Source organism: Bos grunniens, chromosome 19 (assembly GCF_055505025.1).
Source record: "Bos grunniens cultivar Pamir isolate PY7600 chromosome 19, Bosgru_T2T1.0, whole genome shotgun sequence".
NCBI classification, from domain to species: domain Eukaryota; kingdom Metazoa; phylum Chordata; class Mammalia; order Artiodactyla; family Bovidae; genus Bos; species Bos grunniens.
Window position 1 is genome coordinate 50,743,483 of NC_141183.1, and position 23,209 is coordinate 50,766,691.

At 36.3% G+C, this 23,209-nt stretch overlaps 1 protein-coding gene across 2 annotated transcripts in view; it reads right to left on the reverse strand.

The window, feature by feature from the left end:
- USP32 (ubiquitin specific peptidase 32) overlaps positions 1 to 23,209 on the reverse strand; it is a 209,303-nt gene that overhangs the window by 44,925 nt on the left and 141,169 nt on the right. For both annotated transcript variants that reach the window (XM_086360499.1, XM_086360500.1), the window contains exons 7-15: positions 21,535 to 21,642; positions 18,487 to 18,602; positions 17,894 to 17,956; positions 16,518 to 16,601; positions 11,099 to 11,160; positions 7,839 to 7,941; positions 3,774 to 3,969; positions 1,217 to 1,392; positions 306 to 446 (exon numbers count right to left, since the gene is read on the reverse strand). In XM_086360499.1, coding sequence (XP_086216625.1) covers positions 306 to 446; positions 1,217 to 1,392; positions 3,774 to 3,969; positions 7,839 to 7,941; positions 11,099 to 11,160; positions 16,518 to 16,601; positions 17,894 to 17,956; positions 18,487 to 18,602; positions 21,535 to 21,642 — 1,049 coding nt within the window. The remainder of the gene's footprint in view (positions 1 to 305; positions 447 to 1,216; positions 1,393 to 3,773; positions 3,970 to 7,838; positions 7,942 to 11,098; positions 11,161 to 16,517; positions 16,602 to 17,893; positions 17,957 to 18,486; positions 18,603 to 21,534; positions 21,643 to 23,209) is intronic.

A 23,209-nucleotide genomic window follows, 5' to 3' on the forward strand; every position in this document is an offset into this window, starting at 1 on the left:
TGCCTAGCCTCATAATTCCTTGACTCTATTTAGTCCAGTGATTATTTCCTTCGCTTTATATAAGTTGCCCATTCCCAAAGGAATATCATTTTGTGGTTAGAACCTAATACAGTGCTCAATAAATGTATGAGTAAATGAGTGAATGAACATAAAAGAACCTAAAATTTATTCAACTAATTTGAACAGGTATTGAAAGCTCTATCATGGTTAAGAGCTAATTTGTGGGTAGTGAGGTTCACATAGTGAATTAATAGAAGGCCCTATTATAAATGCTGCTTATATAAGGCAATACTGGCTGTACTTACAGGTCTAGGTAGGGCCAGGTTTGCTCCATACCAATGATAAAGTGCTCTCCATACAGGTTCTGGAACCATCTCATAATCTCTTCCATGGATCAGCTGTGGGGTTCGTTTTAATCGTCCTCCTTCTAGTGTTAATGATGTAGCCTTAGAAAGAATGGAATGTAAATGTTGACTCTTTTTTTTGGCCCTACCTCTTGTCTTGTGGGATCTTAAGTTTCCTGACCAGGGATGGAACCCAGGCCCACAGCAGTGAAAGCTCGGAGTCCTAACCACTGGACTGTCAGGGAATTCCCCCAAATGTTGGATTTAAAATTAGTCTCTTGTGTTTTAACAAAACCTAGTTGCCACTCCAGTGTTCTTGCCTGGAGAATCCCAGGGACAGGGGAGTCTGGTGGGCTGCCGTCTCTGGGGTCGCACAGAGTCGGACACAACTGAAGCGACTTAGCAGCAACAGCAGACACAGGAAAATAAACACATGTCACTACTCAGTTTTACATTACTAGAAAAAAAAAAGAATTTTCTAAAAGGTTTTTATTTTGAACTTTCAAAATAAACTATTTAAGAAAGGAAACTCAAGGTAAATCACTTGAAAGAAAATCACTGGAACATTTGAAAATATTAAGGATGGCTTTCATAGACTTCTTTCCAACAGTAAAAAGTATTATTATTTTTTAAAAAAGCTTTTTTCATATACATGTGAAACTACATTTTCATAGCAGCTGTTCTAAGTAAGAAAAATAACATTTCCAAGGATCACTAAACTGAGTCTATGCAAGTAGTAAGTCATAAAATACTCTCATAGAAACATTTCTATCTACAACAGGTTAATAAAATGAATCACAAACATTTTCTGTGTGCTGAACTCTTTAGAATGAAATGTATTAGCAACTTGAAAGAGATGTCAAATTACTTACCTTTACTGGTTCTTGAGTTACTAGTGGCTGGTTATCAATAGCCCCTGGCTTCTGAGGATTGAGGTGCAACAAAATATTCCCATTGGCTCCTAGTAAACACTGGTTGTTATTGTCAGAAGTGTTATGTTGTCGAGCAAAGCACATGTCTGTTCCTGGTGTGGCAGAATACAGAAAACCTGTAAAAGACAAAGAAGACGGAATCTCTGTTTTATTATACATAAAATAGGCTTGAAGATATGAACTCAATGTCCATGTATTAGGTTAATGCTATTATTCTGTGGACATGTCAGTACAGTCTTAGATTCTGTAATTGTGTAGAAGACACAGAGGTATTCCTTTCTGGAAAATACCTAGAATAACACTAGGTAGAATAAAAGTTTTAAAAGCTATTATCAAATGAACATTTGGCCAGATTCCTAGAATATCTAATAATTCACAAGAATTCTATGTCCTCTGATAGGAAAGGAAGAAGTATAGCCAAGTAGCTGGACTCTCCCATACCTTTCCTTAATTCTCTTCTGCCCGCAAAGGTTCTTAGTAGATAAGCGTGATAACAAGTCTCTAAACCAAAGAGCAGGCGCAAAAACAAGAATGCCAACAGGAGAATGGAGAATGCTAGGACAGAAGAAACTGTCCCCTAATAAATCTATTTGAAAGGAAGGCATGGATGTTACAACAGAAAAATATATACAGGAAAATGATTGATAAGTCTGACTGAAGAGTTGTGAACCTGAATGGCATCTTAAGGTATTGCAACTCTCAACCACATGTAATCTCTGGTAAACATTCTAGTCATCAACCACTTTTAACCTTCTACTTGTGGTGCTGCTCCGCATGAGGACAGCACAGAGCTGAGCTGTGTGCAGAGTGAGCATATATCAAAAAGGACCTGAGGGAGGGTCAAGAAACAGTGAAGAGCTGATCAAAGACAGCACTTTTTTTTTTTTAAATTTTATTTTATTTTTAAACTTTACATAATTGTATTAGTTTTGCCAAATATCAAAATGAATCCGCCACAGGTATACATGCGTTCCCCATCCTGAACCCTCCTCCCTCCTCCCTCCCCATATCATCCCTCTGGGTCATCCCAGTGCACTAGCCCCAAGCATCCAGTATCGTGCATCGAACCTGGAGAGCACTTTTAGGACTGCTGAGTGATCTCTATAATAACATCAGATGGGGAAAGAGAGCACCGAAGAACTGATGCTTTTGAACTGTGGTGTGGAGAAAGCTCTTGAGAGTCCCTTGGATGGCAAGGAGATCAAACCAGTCAATCCTAAAGGAAATCAGTCCTGAATACTCACTGGAAGGACTCATACTGAAGCTGAAGCTTTAATACTTTGGCCATCTGATGCAAAGAACTGTCTCATTGGAAATGACCCTGATGCTGGGAAAGATTGGAGGCAGGAGGAAAGGGGGACAACAGAGGATGGGATGATTGGATGGCATCACTGACTCCATGGACATGAGCTTGAGCAAGCTCTGGGGGTTGGTGATGGACAGGGAAGTCTGGCATGCTGCATTCCATGGGGTTGCAAAGAGTCAGACACGACTGAGCGACTAAACCGAACTGAGATTCTACAAGGAGTTCTGTAAAGAAAATGCTGCTGCTGCTATTGCTGCTAAGTCGCTTCAGTAATGTCTGACTCTGTGCGACCCCACAGACGGCAGCCCACCAGGCTCTCCTGTCCCTGGGATTCTCCAGGCAAGAACACTGGAGTAGGTTGCCATTTCCTTCTCCAATGCATGAAAGTGAAAATTGAAAGTGAAGTCGCTCAGTTGTGTCCGACTCTTAGTGACCCCATGGACTGCAGCCCACCAGGCTCCTCCGTCCATGGGATTTTCCAGGCAAGAGTATTGGAGTGGGGTGCCATTGCCTTCTCCGGTAGAGAAAATGCTAGCTCTGTTCAATTTGCCTTCTTACTCCACAGAAAAGGGAGAAGAAAAATCTCAAAGGTGAAACAACAGAATAAGACTGAGAGTCCTGGAGAATAACAGGAATCAACTAAATTCATTTGGGCCAAAATATAGCAAAGTGCCTTCCAGATAAGTGTAAAACTACTAAGTTTTAGGTAGGTATCAACAACCAAAGGGGATTATGGGCAACATTATCAATTCTTTCTAAATATGTTGACAAAATAACTCCCAAATTCCAGCCTGGAATGTCTGAATCTAATATGAGGATGCATTTGATCCAATGAAGGTGCGCTATGGTTAGAGTTCTGGAGATAAAAATTTAGATTTTCTTCAAAAATGGCTTCTCTAATCTAAATTTATTGACAAAATGATTTAATAACAATATGGAAAGATTGACCTCATCAATGAAAACTGTGAAAATATTTTCAAATTGAGAGATTAATGATGTATAATATACAAGAGTTCATCTTTGTAAAGCTACTAATATATTCAAGAATCTGTTAATTGACTATTTCATTCAAAACCTGTTTCTGTGAATGGAAGCCTGATGCCCATATCCCACCAAGCATACTCTCTGACAAACTGTACCACTTTAAGAAATGACCCTGCCTAAACCTCATGGAAAATAAGTTGTACTGACCACTGCCAGCAGTTTCTGAGGCTTCAGATGCACTAGAAACGTTGTCTGAAAATTTTTCTTCGGTGGTGTTCACATAACTTGGGCTGCCTCCTCCAATTCTATCTTCACTCTGCTCTATAGGATGTACTGTTGTTCCAAATGAGTATTTTCCTCCATTCAGCACAGATGATGGCTCAATCACCACAGGGCTGGCATCCTAAAAACCATGAAGTCAGAAATTAAGAGGTAAAATTCAATAATCTGACAATTATGCAGCCTTCAAAAATGAATCCCCCAACTGTCTACTGTTTCTAATTCTCCTGTGGCTGGCTATGGCACTTAAAACATTTGGATGTATAACTGAGTTTTAATTTCTTCAAAGAAGAATAGTGTATATAAGTAAAACTGGTAAGGTAGAAGGGGAACAGACTGAAGCGACCCTGTGCCACATAAAGTAATTTAGACTTTATTCCGCTGAAAGTTGAAAATCATGGAAGGTTTTTATCAATATTAAAAAGCTAAATAGTATTTATTCTTTTATTATTAAAGATTACATTGTTATTATAGGAAATACAGAAAAACATGAAGAAACTAAACATCACAAGTACTCAGATTCCATCACTTAGCATTAACTATAGTTGACATTTTGATGTGTTTCCTTTATTTTTTGTGACTGAACATATACACATATCTATAAAAAATAAATGTGGGGGATACGGTTAGAATTAAGGGTAGGGTACTGACCTACCAGCTATGCAGCCTTTCATAAAATAAACTTACAAGCCTCAGTTTCTTTATAGGTAAAAACTAGGATATTAGTATCTCAGAGTTATATGAAGATTACATGAGTGACACATGTAAAATGCCTGGCATTTAGTAAATATAAACTATCCTTCTGGTTGTTGTCAGAAAACACATTTTAAATACAGCATATTGCTTCTTTTTCTTTCACTTGACATTATATTGACAGGATTTTTCTGTGAGAGGCTTCTAAATAGGGGATAGTATAATCCAGTTTTTGTTTTAAAAATAACTCTATAGTGTGCAAAAAGCAGGCAGAAAGTGAAAACTGAGACACAAGTTAGAAGACTTCTGTAATAATTTAGGCAGGAGATGCTGAGATACTCAACCATAAAGCTAGAACCAGAAATAAGGAGATGGAGAGAGAGCATGGATTCAGGAGGAAAAAAAAAAAAGTGGCAATTAATTGTGTATGAAAGAAGGGCACAGGTAATTCCAAAGTAGAACATGAGATGCTGACTTAGACGACTAGATGGGAGTTGACATCTTCATCAGATAAGGTGTATAAGTGAATGGGATTGTTTTGGGAATGAGCTTACTCTGGTTTGAGATTCTGTGGACATTTGAGTCTATTGCTCAGGACAGAGTATGAGATGAGATATAGATTGGGGACTATATAGATTTCTGGAAACACAAGAATACGGCATATGTAGAATAAGGAGAGAACAGTATTTATAGGATTGGTGGCAGAAGAATCTAGGAAGGATACTGAGTCTGGATGACCAGAGAAAAATCAGGAGAGGCAGCTTCCCAGGTGGCACTAGTGGTAAAGAATCTGCCTGCCAACGCAGGAGATGCAGATTCAATCCCTCTGTCGGTTGGGAAGATGCCCTGGAGGAGGAAAATGGCAACCCACTCCAGTATCCTTGCCTGAAAAATTCCATGGAAGAGGAGCCTGGCTGACTACATGCAGTACATGGGGTCAGAAAAAGTCAGGCACGTATGAGTGACTGAAAACACACACAGAGCCCTAGAAGCAGAGGCAGCTTGCATAGAACTATTTTCTACTAAGCTTATTTGTGAAGGAAAAAAAAAAAAAAATCAGTGAACAAAAAACACACAGAAAAACAGAGAGAACTAAGATTGAGGAGAAGCAGAAAGGAAGGTGCTATGAGAATATGTATCTGTGAGTCCTTTTAAAAGATCAGGATATTTTTAAGTGAAGGTAAAGACTAAAGGTGCTAACCAGTAGAAAAAGGTCCCAGAGGCATCTGAGGAGACAGACAGCATGGCTAGAGGAAGTAAAGTGGTATTCAGTAAACAGCAACATAAATTTTAGTAGATGAAACTGATGAATATCCGGATGGAGGGCTTGAAGGCACCACTTAGAAAGTAACTAACTGAATGAAACTCCAAGTCACAGCATAGCAATAGCACAGTGGAAGCTTTAGATTCTTTTTATACAATTATAGCATCCCTGTGAAGTTGCTCGGTTGTGTCTGACTCTTTGCAATCCCATGGACTGTAGCCTACCAGGTTCCTCTGTGCGTGGAATTTTCCAGGCAAGAGTACTGGAGTGGGTTGCCATTTCCTTCTCCAGGGGATCTTCCCGACCCAGGGACTGAACCCAGGTCTCCCGCATTGCAGGCAGATGCTTTATCATCTGAGCCACAAGGGAAGCCCTAATTTTAGCCAAAACAAGGAGACATTTTATCAATATTTTATTAGATGTTTTTTGCCTCTTTGATCTGTAAGCCAGGTGAAAGTGAAGTCACTCGGTCGTGTCCGACTCTTTGCGACCCCGTGGACTGTAGCCTACGAAGCTCCTCTGTCCATGGGATTCTTCAAGCAAGAATACTGGAGTGGGTTGCCATTTCCTTCTCCAGGGGATCTTCCCAAGCCAGGAATCGAACCCGGGTTTCCCACATTGGAGGCAGACGCTTTAACCTCTGTAAGCCAGGTGAAAACTATTAATATGTAGATTCTTCAAAAGCCAGTTCTGAAGAAATTACAGTGATTTAATCAAAAGAGTGGCAAGAAGAATGAGAATAAAACCCAGATTTCTTTCTACATACCAATTAACTCTATTGAACTAAAAAAAGTTAAATAGCTTTATTGTTAAAACTTCAAATAATTCAGAAGGACACAGATTCATAGTCTTTATTACAGATCCAAATGTTAGTATCTTCTATTAATTATTAACTTTCTTAAAATATATGAAAGGTAGCAGATTATGTTGGGTTTTAAATAACTCTACTTCACAGTGAAAAAATTATTCCCTATTCAATTCTCTTCCAGTCCTTTGACTATTTTGAGGAAAGGATCTCAGTTTGGTGTTAATGTGCTAACTGAATACTTGATATGCCCATCTAATACTTGATAATTTCTCTTTTTAACAGAGAACAGGCCTCAGTATCAGTCTTCAAAAGGCAATACTACTTGGAATTTAATATACTTTACTTCCATTAAATTTATTTTTATTTTGATCTTCTACTTCTGGAATGTGACACTGATTTTCTATTTAAGATAGTGATATAAATAAGATTTAAAATAAGATATATTAAGATATATTTATTTACATAAAAATGATAAAGTTATTTATATAACTAAGAAAATAATAGTATGGAAATTATATGGCAAAAAAATGGTGACCACAGTATACAAATGATTAAAAACTGGCAACTACATTAAGTATGGATTTGGAGCCATTAGTATTTTAAATTCAACTATTAACTAAATAAGTCATAACTGTATGGACAACAGAACAATAGAATCACACTGACCTATGGCCTGTGAATTAGGCCTGAGTATTTAAATTATTAATCATATGTTTGGACTTCAGTTTGTAGACCTCTTGGCAAATCATTAAAGATATATTGATCTTCTCACAGATTTTCTGACAGCAAAATGCATTTCATTTAAATTAGATTTCAAAAGAAAATTTTCATTATATAAAAATGACATTTAAATTAATTAAATCCCTTTCTCCAATTATGCTTTATAAATTTATTTGCTCAGGAATGTTTTTTTTTTAAGCTTTCTATGTGATTCTGCTATGTAATCAGAATTGCTAACCACCATCCAAGTGAGAATTACAGTCTCACACTTTTGTTTTCATAATGTGCTATAAATACTAAGTATATAGTACTTGATTTCTTAGTGAATCTATTACTTGCTCTGGAACTTGCTTTTTAGAAGAGCAGGTTGGTCCTTAGCAAGCATCATTTCTTTCACCTTTAAATCTTTTTCTAGGTTGGAGCATTTTATTACTGTCCAGTAGTCACACAAAGTCTGATGGAGCTAAAAATCTTATTTTAAATGTAGATAAATAGGAATCTTACTTACATATTTGACATATTCTTTCCACTGCTGCCACCACTGCATAGAGATGATAAACCAATTGTGTCCTGGTTGCAGACCATACCTGCTTTCTCGTTCTAACCATCCTCTACATACAAAAGAAATTCAGTACATCAAATGGTGTGTAAAACAGATGACCATACACTCACAAGTTATCATTAGAAACTTTTCAAAGGAAAAGCATGAAACAGATATACTTGGGAAATGGCCACATATTAAATTAGTGAAACACTGATAAGCCAATTTCAGGAGTCATAATACCACTATTAAGCCTCCAACTGATGTTTCAAAAACAGCTTCACTGAGGAATAATTTAATAACATACAAGTTATCTGAATTGAGTCTAGAACTCAATGATTTTGGTAAATTTACAGACATGTGCAACCATTACCACAATCCAATTTTAGATTATTTCAGATACCCCCAGAAGACATCTTATGTTTTATTTTTAGTCATTTTTTTTAGTCAAATTACTGCCCTCAGCCTCATGACACCACTAGTTTATTTTCTATCTCTTAAAAAGTCACACAGTTATGCCTGACTCTCTGTGACCCCATGGACTGTGGCCCACACCAGGCTCCTCTATCCATTGAATTCTGCAGGTAAAAATAATGGGAGTGGATAGCCGTTCCCTTCTCTAGGGGATCTTCCCAAGGATCTAACTCAGATCTCTTGGATTGCAAGTGGATTCTTTATTGTCTGAGTCACACACTCCTGATAGCAGGGTTTAACAATGCCTGTTCTCCCAGTACTGCCATCAGAGTGGCTTGTCAAAATTATTTTTTGTCAATGTGCAAAAGAGACAAATGATGTCTCAGGGTAGCTTTGGTTTGTACTTCTCTTATTATAAAGTCAATTTGATTCTTTCATATGACGATGGGCCATTATATAGCTTTTTTGTGAATTGTTTATTCATGTCTTTTGTCCTTTTTTTCTACACATTTTTTGGGGGTATTTTTTTAACTGTGATTTTTAAGAGTTCTTTCTATATTAGATATATTGTTGTATAGTTGTTAAATCCTGTCTGACTCTTTTGGGACCCCATGCATGGACTGTACCAGTCAGGCTCCTCTGTCCATGGGATTTCCTGGGCGAGAATACTGAAGTGGATTGCCATTTCTGAACATTTCACAATTTTAAAATGGGCAAGGGAATTAAATAAATAAATGGAATGTTATAACACATGGTCTCCTGCATCGGACCTCTTTTACTTAGCATAATGTTTTTGAAGTTCATCTATGTTGGAGCAGATACTATTACTTTGTGTTTTTTTTTTTATTATTACTGAGTAATTTTCCACAGGGTGTTGGTGTATGTTTTGCTTATCTACCTAATACCCGATAATCTGCAACTGGCAAACTGTTTTCCAAAGCAGCTGTACCATTTAACTTCCCCATCATTATTGTATGAGGGTTGTAGTTGCTCCACATTCTCACTAACACTTGTTATTGTCTGTCTTTTCTATTACACATCTAGTGAGTGTGAAGTGGTGTCACAATGTGATTTTTAAAAACACTATTCTTATTGAGAAGAAATTCATATAACATAAGGTGGTCTCTGCACATTCTGATTGTACTAAATGCCACTGAATATTATATATGCTTTACAATGGTTAATTTTATGTTATGCTAACTTTTCCAAAACAATTTGATACACCACAGCTAAGCAGTTATTTTCTGTTACTCCTTTCCCCTAGCCCTTAACAATCACCAATCTGCTTTCTGTACTGATAGTTTAGTTTTACCTCTTTTGGATATTTCATACAAATGGAATTGTATAATACGTCACCTCTTGTTGTCTAGCTTCTTTCATTTGCGAGGTTCATCCATGTCATATCATGTATCAGTACATCATTTCTTTTTATGGCTGAGTGATATTTCATGGCATATATATACATTTTGTTTATCCATTCACCTTACTGATTGATATTTGGGCTATTCCCACCTTATGGCTATTGTGAACAGTGCTAACAGGAAGATCTGGGTACAAGCATTTTAGTGTCTATTTTCAATTTTTTAGATAAATACCTAGAAGGGAATTACTGAGTTATGTGATAATTGCAATTTTGAGGAAATACTAACTTGTTTTCTATAGCAGTTACACCATTTTACAAACTCTACCAGTGACGCAATGAGAATCCCAAATTCTCTACATCAAAATCACAAACATCCTAGTAGGTACAAAGTGGAATTTCATGTGGTTTTGAGTTGCATTTTCCTAATGACAAACGATTTTGAGCATCTTTTCAACTGCTGGACAACCATGTGTATATCATTTGTATAAATCATCTCTGGAGAAATGTGCATTGAAGTCCCTTGCCCGTTTTAAAATTGAGTTATATTTTGGTTGATGAGTTGTAGGAGTTCTTTATATATTCTAGTTACTAGATTCTTGTCAGATCTATGATTTACAAATATTATGTCTCAGTCCGTAGATTTTCTTTTCAGTTTCTTGACAATGCCCTTTGAAGAACAAGTTTTTAATTTACATGAAGCCAAATTTACCTATTCTTTCTTCTACTGCTTCTGTTCTATATAAGAATTCATTTCAAAATCCAAATCACTCTTGAAGAAATATTTTTTCGGGATATAGAATTCTTGGCTACAGTGTTCTTTTTCTTTCAGCGATTTAAATTTTATGAAGGATACACACAGGTATCTTTATGCTGCTACTGCTTTAAAAGCTCTGTCTCTGGGTTTTGACAACCTAATGGTAATGTGTCTTGATATGGATCGCTTCATCAGCTTGAAGAGACAGCTCTACTCTCACATTCACTGCAACATTACTCACAATAGCCAAGGCATGGAAACAATCCAAGTGTCCAAAAGTGGATGAAAAGATGAAGAAAATGTGCTGTTTATGAATATATAAAATGGAATTTTATTCAGCCTTTCAAAATAGGAAATCATGTCTTTACAAAAACACACAGAGGAAGCTTGAGGGTATTATTTTAAATGAAATAAGCCGGACAGAGAAAGACAAATACTGCATGGTATCCAAAAAAAAGTTGAATTCAGAAACAGAATAGAAAAGAGGCTGCCAGGAGCTGGGAGAGAGACTGGTAAAAAGGTACAAATTTTCATTTTAAGATATATGATGGTGATGGGTGCCTTAATTAACTTAGAGGGGGGAATTCTTTCAGAACACATACAATATACCAAGTCATCACAGTAACAATATATTTCAGATGTCAGAAATTTTAACTATTTAATGAAAATATACACAGACTGTATCTATAAACTTACCTAATAATTTGTCCTTCCTCTTCTGGAGTAGCTGGTCTTAACCCCAGAACTATGTGACATACCTAGAAATAAAATGGTAAATTAAACTTCACTGGTGCCAATGACTGGACCATATAATATTTCACATTCTCTATGTAATATCCACTTCTAGACGGGAACCTAAACTAGCAATAGCTTTTGGCTGATGAATTACCAATGATCCACTTGAGCAAATCTGAACTTTAAAGTTTGTGTGTTTTTTTTAAAGAAATAAATCATTTCAATGGAAGCAATTTCCAAATCTCTGTGATAGGAGGGAAAAAAAGAGAGAGAGAGAAAGGAAGAAAAGGAGAAAGAAAGGAAGGAAAAAACTACTTTTTAGAATGTTTCATTAATGCTATATACCTTAATTATCTCACACAGAGAATATTATCTTCTTTCCTGAAATCTGAAGAGCATACTACGGCACTTGGGTAGAAAGGTAAAGGGGAGACGAAAAGGATACCGGAAATGAAGGATAAAGGTAGCATTTCAACTTAAATAGCTCTAAGAAGAACATTAATGCTACTAGCGCTAAATATGCTTTAAAAAAAAAAGAATTTTTAAAAAAATTTTTGGTATGCCCGGTCTTTGTTGCTGCCTGGGCTTTTTCTAGCTGAGGTGAGCGAGGGCGACTCTCTTTTGCAGTGCACAGGCTTCTCACTGTGGGTGAGACTTTTCTTGTTGTGGGGCGTGGCCTCTGGGGTGAGTGGGCTTCAGTAGTTGTGGCACGCAGAAACAGCAGCGGTGGCCCACAGCTTAGCTGCTCCACAGCATGTGGAATCTTCCCAGGCCAGGGAGAGAACCTGCGTCTCCTGCATTGGCAGGCAGATTCTTAACCACTGGACCACCACGGAAGTTCTAAGTATGCTTTTTAAGGCTCATTTTCTCCTCATTTATTTGCCTTCTCTAAATCATTATAAAAGAAGTTATTCCCCACCCCCCACCATTTTATCATGAAAAATTTCAAAAATACAGAAAAGTTGAAACAAATTTACACTGAACACCTCATACTCATTACCTAATTCTGACATTAACATTATACTTCATCTATCCATCCCTCAATTCATCTATTAATCCATCTTAATTGTTGCATGTATTTCAAAGTAAGTTATAGACATTAGTACAGCTCCCTGTAAATATATCAGCCTGCCTGTTTATAATTTTGTTTACCTTTTGAGGTAAAATTTACTTAACAGTAACATAAATTAGGTTTATGAGACTCATCCATTTATCAATAGTTCATTGTTTTATTGTTGAGACAATACTTTTTAAAGGTTTTTAAATTGAAGTATAGTTGATTTATAATGTTGTGTTAGTTTCACACGACCTTCATCTAGTCAAGAAACAGAACATTGCTACCTACCCCGAAGTTCTACTTTGAGTTCCTTCCCAGACACTAAGTACCCTTTGATGTATTCACTACCCTGAATTCCACACCATGGATTGCTTTTTGTCTGCTTTTCTGGTCCAGTATTTTCCATTCCATATTGTGTAAGATTCCTTGATGTGGTTGTATGTAGCAGTAATATATTTATTTTTATTGCTTTAAACTAAACCATGTGTATGCAAGTATCACCATTAACTTTTATGTATTTATTGTTGACAGGTAGAGTTAGGTCATTTTCTGTTTGGGGCTGTAATAAGAAGTGATTAGAAGAACTTATTCTACGTCTTTTGGTGTTCAGATATACAAGTTTCTATAGAGTATATATAAAAACAGCCAATACTTGCAAGAATTTATATTCCTTCTGGCAATGTGAAAGTTACACTTTCTTATCTTCAACAATGCTTCATTATCACTTCAAGGCTAACCATTCTAGTGGATGTCTAATGGTATTCCAAGTACAATTTTAATATGTATTTTCATTATGACTAAAGAAGTTAGCCCCCTTTCATAATTATTAGCTATTTGGATATTCTCTTTTGTGAAGCACCCATTCAAGTTTTTTGTACATTTTAATATTAAGCTTCTGCCTTGTTTCCCATTGATTTTTGTTCTTTGTATGCCCTAGATGGGCTTCCCAGGTGGCACTAGTGGTAAAGAACATGCCTGCCAATGCAGGGGATGTAATAGACATTGGTTTAATCCCTGGGTCAGGAAGATTCCCCTGGAGAAGGGCATGGCAACCCACTCCAGTATTCTTGTCTGGAGAGTTCCATGGACAGAGGAACCTGGCGGACTACAGTGCAGGGGGTCAAAAAGAGTTGAACATGACCGAGCGACTAGCACACACATGCTCTATACATAAGTCTTTTGCTGGACACAAGTAAAGCAAATAAATTCTTATTATTTTCTTAATGGCATCTCTTGAAAAAAAGAATTCTTAATTTTACTGAAGTCCAACTTAAAACTTTTTTTGTGCTTGGCGTGCTCTGCGCTGTTTAAGAACTCTTTGCAACCTCAAAGTCATTCAATATCTATGTTATTTTCTAGACACTTTATTTATTCTTTACTTTCTAAATTTATTAAGATTTATAATCTACCTAAAATTACTTTTAAAAAATTTGTTTATTTTTAACTGCAGGATAACTGCTTTACAATGCTGCACTGGCCTCCACTGTACAACAGTGTGAACCAGCCACATTAGTTGCTCAGTTGTGTCTGACTCTTTGCAGCCCCACAGACTGTAGCCCGCCAGGCTCCTCTGTCCATGGAATTCTACAGGCAAGAATACTGGAGTGGGTAGCCATTCCCTTCTCTAGGGAATCTTTTTGACTCAGGGATCGAACCTGGGTCTCCTGCGTTGCAGGCAGATTCTTCACTGTCTGAGCCACCAGGGAAGCCCAAATCAGTCATAATTACACACACAGCCCTTCCATCCTAAGCCTCCCTTCCCGCTCCCATCCAACCCTTATAGGTCATCACAGAGTACCAGGCTGGGCTCCCTGTGCTCTACCGCAGCCTCCTACCAGCCATCTATTTTATACCTGACAGTGTATATATGTCAATGTTACTTTCTCAATTCATTCTACCCTCTCCTTCCCTTGCTGTGGCACAGTTCTGTTCTCTACATCTGCATGTCTATTGCTTCCCTGCAAACAGGTTCATCAGTGCTGTTTTTCTAGATTCCATATATATGCGTTAATATACAATATTTGTTTTTCTCTGACTTACTTCACTTTGTGTAACAGGGTCTAAAATTATTTTTCATGTAATGGGATGAATAATGATGCATAGTTTTTCCCACAGGAATACTAATTAATCCAGTACCACTTACTGAAAAGACCACCCCTTCTCATCCGCAATGCAATGTCTTCTTTGTTATAAATCAAATGATCACACCTACGTAGGTCTGTGTAAGAACACTCAATGTTGTTCCATTGGTTGATCTAACTTTATGCAGACTTCACATTGTTGTAACACTTGCTATTTTATAAAAAGTTCTAATATCTGGTAATATAAATCCATTGTCCTGAATTTCTTCTTTGCTATATTTTTGACCCTTGTACTTTTCTGTGTACTTAGAATCCTCTGGTCATGTTCTATAAAATCTCAGTGACAAAAACGAGCTTCTGGGGATTCTGATTTTGAGTGCACAAATCTTTAAGTCAACTGAAGGGGAACTGATACCTTTAACACATTGAGCCTTCCAATCAATAAATATGGGTTATCTCCCTCTGTACTGGATTTTTATTACTGTTGTAATAAATTATCACAAAATGTATAGCTTAAAACAACACAAATTTATTATTTTACAGTTATGCAGGTCAAAAGTAAGGTAGAGATCTCTCCAGGCTAAAATCAAGATGGCAACAGGGTGGTATTCCTTTCTGGAGGTCAAAGGAAGAATATGCTTCCTTCCGTTTTCCAGTGTCTAAAATTCACCCACAATCCTATGCTCATGGCTCTTTCTCTACCTTCAAAGCTAACAGATCTGCACCTCTCTAGCCCTGCTCCCAATGCCATCTCTTTTTCTCTGACCATAGCTGGGAAAAGTTTTCCACTTCTAAGGATTAGTGTGATTAGACTGGATCCATGGGGATAACTCAGGGCAATCTGTTTACACATATATTAAGTGAACGTAAAGTTTTAAAAGCATGTCTAAATATGGGATAAAGTGAGCACAGTAAAAGGTAGATGATGGGTAAATGGGTACTCAATGAAAAAATCTTTCAACTGTTTAATATAATGCTGGAAACACTGACATACAGAAACAAATCTCAAGCATTCGTTTATTTATAAATTAGAATCACAGGAAAATACTTTCACAGCAAGTCCCTGATAAGCATGAGAAAATAGTCAAGCCAATACAAAAATTCAAAATGCTTTGCTGCCTGAGAACTACAAGATGACGCAAATACAAACTCAAGTGGTCGAAATGTTTATATAATTAATTATGACTTAAAATTTGAGAATATTATTTTAAGTGAGATTAAAAAAAGAGCTCATCAATTTTCATATTATCAAGTAAGTCATTTCTGTTTACAGTAGTGATTTATATTACTTTTGTACATTTTTTATTTTCCAAAGCCATCAACTTAAATTCCTGTTGAAAACTGATAGTGGAGTAGCTGAATGATTTAAATGGCTATTATAAGCGTATCAGATTGCATATGCTTTAAATATACATTAGTTAGTAATTATCCACTAGGAAGAGTTCAATTTCCATTTATTCTAACAGTTATGTCATAGACCTCTTTATTTATAATGGAAGATCATGATAAAGACAAAGATACCAAACTTTTCTGACTTTCACAGGGGTGCTTTTACAAGGAAAGGAAAATAAGGAGAATCTAAAATATCACTATTAAGTCAACTTACGTATTTATGAAAAACTATGAAAAATGGAAACCATAAACTATTATTTATTTATTTATTTTTTTCATAAACTATTTTTTAAAATGGGAGCAAGAGACCTATTTTAACTGGGAAAACAGTTAAAATCTGGCTGCTCATTCCTAGCAGCTATTCTTTCTTCCTTCTCCTTTGATCTTTTTTGGACCTTATAAAGAATTAGAAAAAAAAAAGAAATAACTTTGCATCTAAGATAATCTCTTAACTGGAAAGATTGAATATTTTGTGAAAAATTTACAGGTGCCTATTTGTGAACCATCTCTGTTCCACGGCCTTATTAGGAGGGGTCTTTGAAGAAAAATAGCAATTATAATGGCTTTCACAATTTAAATTATTCTCTGTGTCTACATTCTGCTCTGTGACGAGTTTTAAGATAAACATGATCAGCTATATTCCACTCTCCTAACTTCTCATGACTTTGAGAAACTTCAGTAGGCACTCATGCTTTATCTCACCATCTTTCAGGTAGTATATAGGATAATGTAGTTTTTTTTATAATATATGGTTTTGTAGCTTAGATGGCAGTTAACTACTACGTAATGGAAAAGATGAAGAACTACTGGTATCACTGCCCTCTGTACTTGTCATTTACCTTAAACATACCTGGAAAAGTAGATTCAAAAATTCATTGGCAAGAACATTTTTCACACTCCAGATTTGATAGTCTTCTAGAGTAAGATGACCCATCTGAAAGAGAAACAGTATTTTAAAAGACCTCATATTAAGAATGCCCTCATTTTTTATTTGAGTAAAATCTGGTTTATTAAACTTCTAATGATTATTTGTCTGAAAGAAATCCAACAATTTAAGGCAGGTGCTATCTGTTCATCTGAGAAATAGGCCAGCCAGGATAAGTTTAAAAGTTTTCATTAAAGTAGTCAATGGCAATGAGGATAATTTATCACCAACCATCTTCTTCTTTCAACAACACCTGGGAAATAACTCACATTATCTTCTGGTTCATACGTTACCTATGGAACCTACAAAAGGCCCCAGGTTGACGCAAATACAAACTCAAGTGGTCGAAGTGTTTATAAAATCCTAACAATTTTCTAAGACCCCCTTCTTAGAAATATTTAGCAACTTCATCAGAATTCTTAGAGATTGAAAAGAACTTAATAAAAATAAAAAATGAGTATCTATATTACATTTCCCTAAAATATAATTTAATGTTACTCTTTTTTGGTTTCAAAGTGTACTAAAAATTACATTTTTCATACATTCTGTATGAAAACCACAGCAAGCTACAGGAGAAAACCTATTATAATATCCCTAACTAATAAATGTTGTCAAACTAAGTTCAAGAATTTATTATTTGTAAAGTACATGCTTATTTCTATTACATGGTTATTCTGGATGCTATTAAAGAACTCAGAAGAGACCTTTACCAGTATTACTTTAGAAATTTTGTAAAACAATGTATGTATCCAGATTAAGATAGTCATTTCCATTATCTCCTTATGGCCCTTCCCAGTTGAATCACTCATCTGCAAAACCACTGTTGTAACACCTATTACCATTTGCTGGTTTTGTCCCTATTCTCAAACTTCATATAAATGGAATCATACAATGTGTTTTCATTTTACCAGCATTTCCTTTGCTCAGTACAAGGTTAGCCTTTCTATAACTTATTAAAATGGGAGAAATACAGATTATAAACTGTAGATTGCATGGGCTGTGTTTACTTAATTTTTATAACATGCCTACCTTATAAAATATAAATGTTTTTATGTATATAACACTTCAGCGGAGTTGTTTAAAGGTGGAATAGGCTTTGCTTGCTTCGACAGCACATATACTAAAATTGGAAATACGGAATGGGCTGTCTTTAGAGACAGCTTGGAGGGACTGTAACCACTGGTCCAAATAAGCACTTGGTTGAGACAACGTACAAGAGATTTAAATATATATACCAGCTACATATACCAATTCAAAGTATGAGGTATTTTTAGAAAGAAGTCAGTCCCAGGTGCACTCACCTTCGTGGTGTCATGTGCATTCAATATGCCTTCTACAATGTCACATAGATCCATGTGTAATTCCTGTAAAAACAGAAACCCAAAGAAGTAATTAGAAAAAAAGCAGATTATCATTTTTATTAGTCAGTGACTAAGTATATGATGTTGGGCTTCCCTGGTGGCTCAGAGGTAAAGAACCTGCCTGCCAATGCAGAAGACATGGGTTCAGTCCCTTGGTTGGGAAGATCCTATGGAGAAGGAAATGACAACCCACTCCAGTATTGGTGCCTGGGAAATCCTATGGACACAGGAGCCTAGCCAGGCTACAGTCCACAGGGTTGCAAAAGAGTCAAACACAACTTAGTGACCAAACAATAACAAAAGTATATATTTTGGTCAAATATTTACAATACATTCAGTTTATTAAATTTTCTAAGGCAAATTCTCTTCCCAATTTTGTACTTTTAACTACAGATATTTTGAGTAGCATAATATAGCAACTAGAAGTCAAAGCAAATCCTTTATTCTTGATCTCTTTAAAAATTTTATTCACTGCATTTTCCTGTTGGTGTGAAGTTTACATGCACCAAAATGTATATACAAGCAGAATTTACCGGTATATCATCAGTGCGGTTGTCCTTCCAGACCTCTAATAGTGCAAGAACCATGTTTCTCAGCTCAACCCTGGAGAGAACTCCATCACGGTCAACATCAAACACCTTGAAACAAACTAAACAAAAGAAACTCTTTTGGAGGGAAATCACTTTTATACTTTGAAGTACAATACATATTACTAGAAGCTGCCCTAGTAAAATTACAAAGTTTCTCAAGCAAGTACATTCTGGATTAAATTTTCATCTGGAGCAGACTATGTCATGGAAGTCCTCTGAACTTGTAGGGCTTCCTGCACACATTTCTAAGTCTCTCTCTCCAAATCATTAGCCAGGCTGGAGAACCTTATCCTGCCTCTAAATCTAGAGCTAAATTCCTTATAAACTGAAAAATATTAATAAGATCCAATTTACTACAGTAAAAAGCCTCTTGATGAAAGTGAAAGAGGAGAGTGAAAAAGTTGGCTTAAAGCTCAACATTCAGAAAACTAAGATCATGGCATCTGGTCCCATCACTGCATGGGAGATAGATGGGGAAACTGGAAACAGTGTCAGACTTTATTTTTTGGGGCTCCAAAATCACTGCAGATGGTGATTGGAGCCATGAAATTAAAAGACGCTTACTCCTTGGAAGAAAAGTTACGACCAACCTAGACAGCATATTGAAAAGCAGAGACATTACTTTGCCAACAAAGGTCTGTCTGGTCAAGGCTATGGTTTTTCCAGTAGTCATGTATGGATGTGAGAGTTGGACTATAAAGAAAGCTGAGCGCCAAAGAATTGATGCTTTTGAACTGTGATGTTGGAGAAGACTTTTGAGAGTCCCTTGGGCTGCAAGGAGATCCAACCAGTGCATCCTAAAGGAGATCAGTCCTGGGTGTTCTTTGGAAGGACTGATGCTAAAGCTGAAACTCCAATACTTTGGCCACCTCATGCAAAGAGTTGACTCATTGGAGAAGACTCTGATGCTGGGAGGGATTGGGGGCAGGAGGAGAAGGGGATGACAGAGGATGAAATGGCTGGATGGCATCACCGACTCGATAGATGTGAATCTGAGTGAACTCCGGGAGTTGGTGATGGACAGGGCCGCCTGGTGTGCTGCAATTCATGGGGTAGCAAAGAGTCGGACACGACTGAGCAACTGAACTGAACTGAAAGTTACTATACATTATCTTGCAGATTTTGAGGTGGTAATTCAAGCCTTTAATTTTCAATATTTTAAACTGATCATTTCAGAATTGATTCTCACAATGCTGAAAATATTCCATCTATATTAAGAATCAACACAAGCTGGTACATTTGGCCCTCCATACCAAGGGGTTCCACGTTCCCAGATTCAACCACAAAACAAAAATATATAAAAATTTTAAAAAAATCTTCAGGAAGTTTCCAAGAGTAAAACTTGAATTTGCCACACACTGGCAACTATTTATACAGCATCTACATTGTATTTACAACTATTTACATTGCATTAGGTATTATAAGTAACCTAGAGATGATTTAAAGTACATAAGAATATATATGTAGTTTATATATGCAAACACTATGCCATTTTATATAAGAAATTGAGTATTCATGGATTTTGGTGTCCTAGAGGGGTCCCAGAACCAACTCCCAGCTGATACTAAGAGATAACCATACAAAGATTTTCCCTCTCCAGTGTAATTAAAGGTACACTCAACTATTTTTTTTTTTTTTTTTTGCCAAGGAACAAGTTCAACTCTTCAATTTTTTGTTTATCTACAACAGGCTAACAATTAGAAAGAGTTGGACTGTGAAGAAAGCTGAGCACTGAAGAATTGATGTTTTTGAACTGTGGTGTTGGAAAAGACTCTTGAGAGTCCCTTGGACTGCAAGGAGATCCAACCAGTCCATCCTGAAGGAGATCAGTCCTGGGTATTCATTGGAAGGACTGATGTTGAAGCTCAAACTCCAATACTTTGGCCACCTCATGCGAAGAGTTGACTCATTGGAAAAGACCCTGATGCTGGGAGGGATTTGGGACAGGAGGAGAAGGGGATGACAGAGGATGAGATGGCTGGATGGCATCACCGACTCGATAGACATGAGTTTGGGTAAATTCCGGGAGTTGGTGATGGACAGGGAGGCCCAGTGTGCTGCCATTCATGGGGTTGCAAAGAGTCGGACACAACTGAGCGACTGAACTGAACAATTAGAAATACTAACATTTGCTAATTAACATCAAATGAATCACTCTAGCTTATTAACTTGCACTAGCAAAAAACAATTTTTAAAAAATTTTAAGGCAATAATAAACCTCAACTGAGAAGCAAAGATGTCAGTCTCTTTATTTAGTATTTGAACTTTAATGGAAACAAATAATCTATCATAAAATCATGCTGGAATAATAGTATACCATATCAAAGAAGAAAAAAGAAATCTAACAAGTAGCATAGCCAAAATAGGCAACATTTGTGAAACTGTATTTTTGAAAGACAGAGAGATAATGACTTTTGTAAATATATTAGAATTAGATTCCAATTAAATGTAAACTTACATTTTCTCAAATATGGTTAAGATTTATTAAAGCAATATACTAATGCTTATAAATTATGGCATAACATTTTTAGTAGGTTTAAAAGACTTTTAGTATTTAATAAAATTGTGTTTTGATCATAAATTTCATTTTGTTAATAAAATATTAATGTATAGAAGTGACAGAAAATAAACTATAATTCAAGTCATGTAAGATACAAAATTTTCTATATAGACTACCAGAAAATATTTTCTAAGTGCTTAACATTTTCAAAGATATCATGATCGATGTAGTTCATTTATTATGAACTGCACCTTCATCTGGAAAATCAACCCCATTACTAATGACAAAGATTCCAAATCACTCCACAGTAAAAAAAAAAAAAAAAAAAGATGACTAAATCCTTACAGTGACCTCACTAGAACTTCAACATAGATATTTGCCAAAGTAATGAAAATTTAAGCCTTAATCCACAGATGATTTCTACATGAATGAATGCTGATATTTTTCTCGGTATCGTTTGCAAATTTTGTGATAATGTTTAACACACTCACATTTTTGTCTTTCAGCAAGAGGTCCTCTGCAACAGGCTGATAACCCACAGGATATCTCCTTAAAATCTATGTGATTGTCACGATTTTCATCAAAAGCATTAAACAAACCTGTAAAATAGGAAAAGACAACATAAATCAGAATCAACAAATTTCCTAATGTTAATGACATGTTTATGAAAGGAGGCATGACTTTTTCCCATAAACTACTGAATTAAAAATAAAAGTTTATCAATAGCTCCCACTGTCTCAGGAAGGTTTTTTTTTCCTGATATAATTATAAAACTTAACTTTTTAACAGACTGCAAAATACATTACTATCATTTAGTGTTTGGTTCTGTTTGCCTGCCTGTCTCTATCTTATATCAAATCCTATAGCTAAAAATGACTATAGTATGTAAAAAGTAGAAACAAATTAAAAAAATTAAGAACCGAAAAAAAAGAAAAGCCAGAGACCACAACTATCCTTATTTGGAAAGAATGAGAAGAAAAAGGAAAAAAGAAGAAAAGTTGAACTGCATATCAAAGATATACTGTGCTGTTATTAATAAGCTCCATTAAGCTCTTTCATGAGGCAAAAAAAAAGTAATACAGTATAAGAGAAAGAAATTCTGTATTGCAGTCTTCTTTGTGCTACTTGATAATATAAATATTTTAAATTTCAGAAATAAAAGGGAATTTATAATATAATCTGTGGTTTTCAAACTTTTTATATGACATAGAAATGAAATAATTTTATTTTCAAATAAAATGACTTATCACTCTCTAATTCTAAAAAGGTTAAAAACACAACTGCACCTCTGAAGTAGGTGATGTCCTATCTCTTCTGGTTCCCCTAACAAGTATTTCCGAAATACACAGGGAATGTGAAGAATACAGATAGTCTACAAGACTCTACTTCTGTGCCCTCAGTTAAAGAGTAGGAAAATCATAGCTAAGGAGGAGTTAAACAACTTGCCAAAACAAAGTTTAACAAGGTCTGGACCAGAAAGAAAACCCAAGTATTCAGACACCATATGTGGTTTTTGTGATATCACCCGACAACTACTGTTTACATTTCCATCTTTTTAAGTGATAGCAATGAGAAATTTAGGGCTAAGCGAGAACTGTAGATATGGACCAGTCCAGTGGTTTCCTAATCTTTTTTTGGGTGGGGGAAGGAGTGACACAACAGTGGCACCTTTCTCTTCTTTTTTTTTAATTTTTGCTGTGCCACACACAGGATCCTACTTCTCAACCAGAAATTGAACCCAGGCCCTTGGCAGTGAAATCGAGGAGTCCTAACTGCTGGACCGTCAGGGAATTCCCCAGTGAACTTTCTTATGTGAAAGAAAAATTGTGGAGGTTCTTGAGCTGAGGAAGAGGCGGGGCTGTATGTGGAAGTCCAGAGCTTTCCCTGCTCAGTGGCCACCTCCCTAATCCCTGGACTATAGGAGTGAGTTTCTGAGGCACCCACAGGAGTACAGTTTCATAACCACTGTCATGGTCAAAACATTTTACATATGAGAATATACAGGTGAGAGGGAGGCTTCCCAGGTGGCCCTAGTGGTAAAGAACCTGCTTGCCAATGCAGGAGCCACAAGAGAACCTAGTTTGGTCCCTGCGTTGGGAAAATTCCCTGGAGGACGGCATGGCATCCCCCGCCAGTATTCTTGCCTAGAGAATCCCACGGACAGAG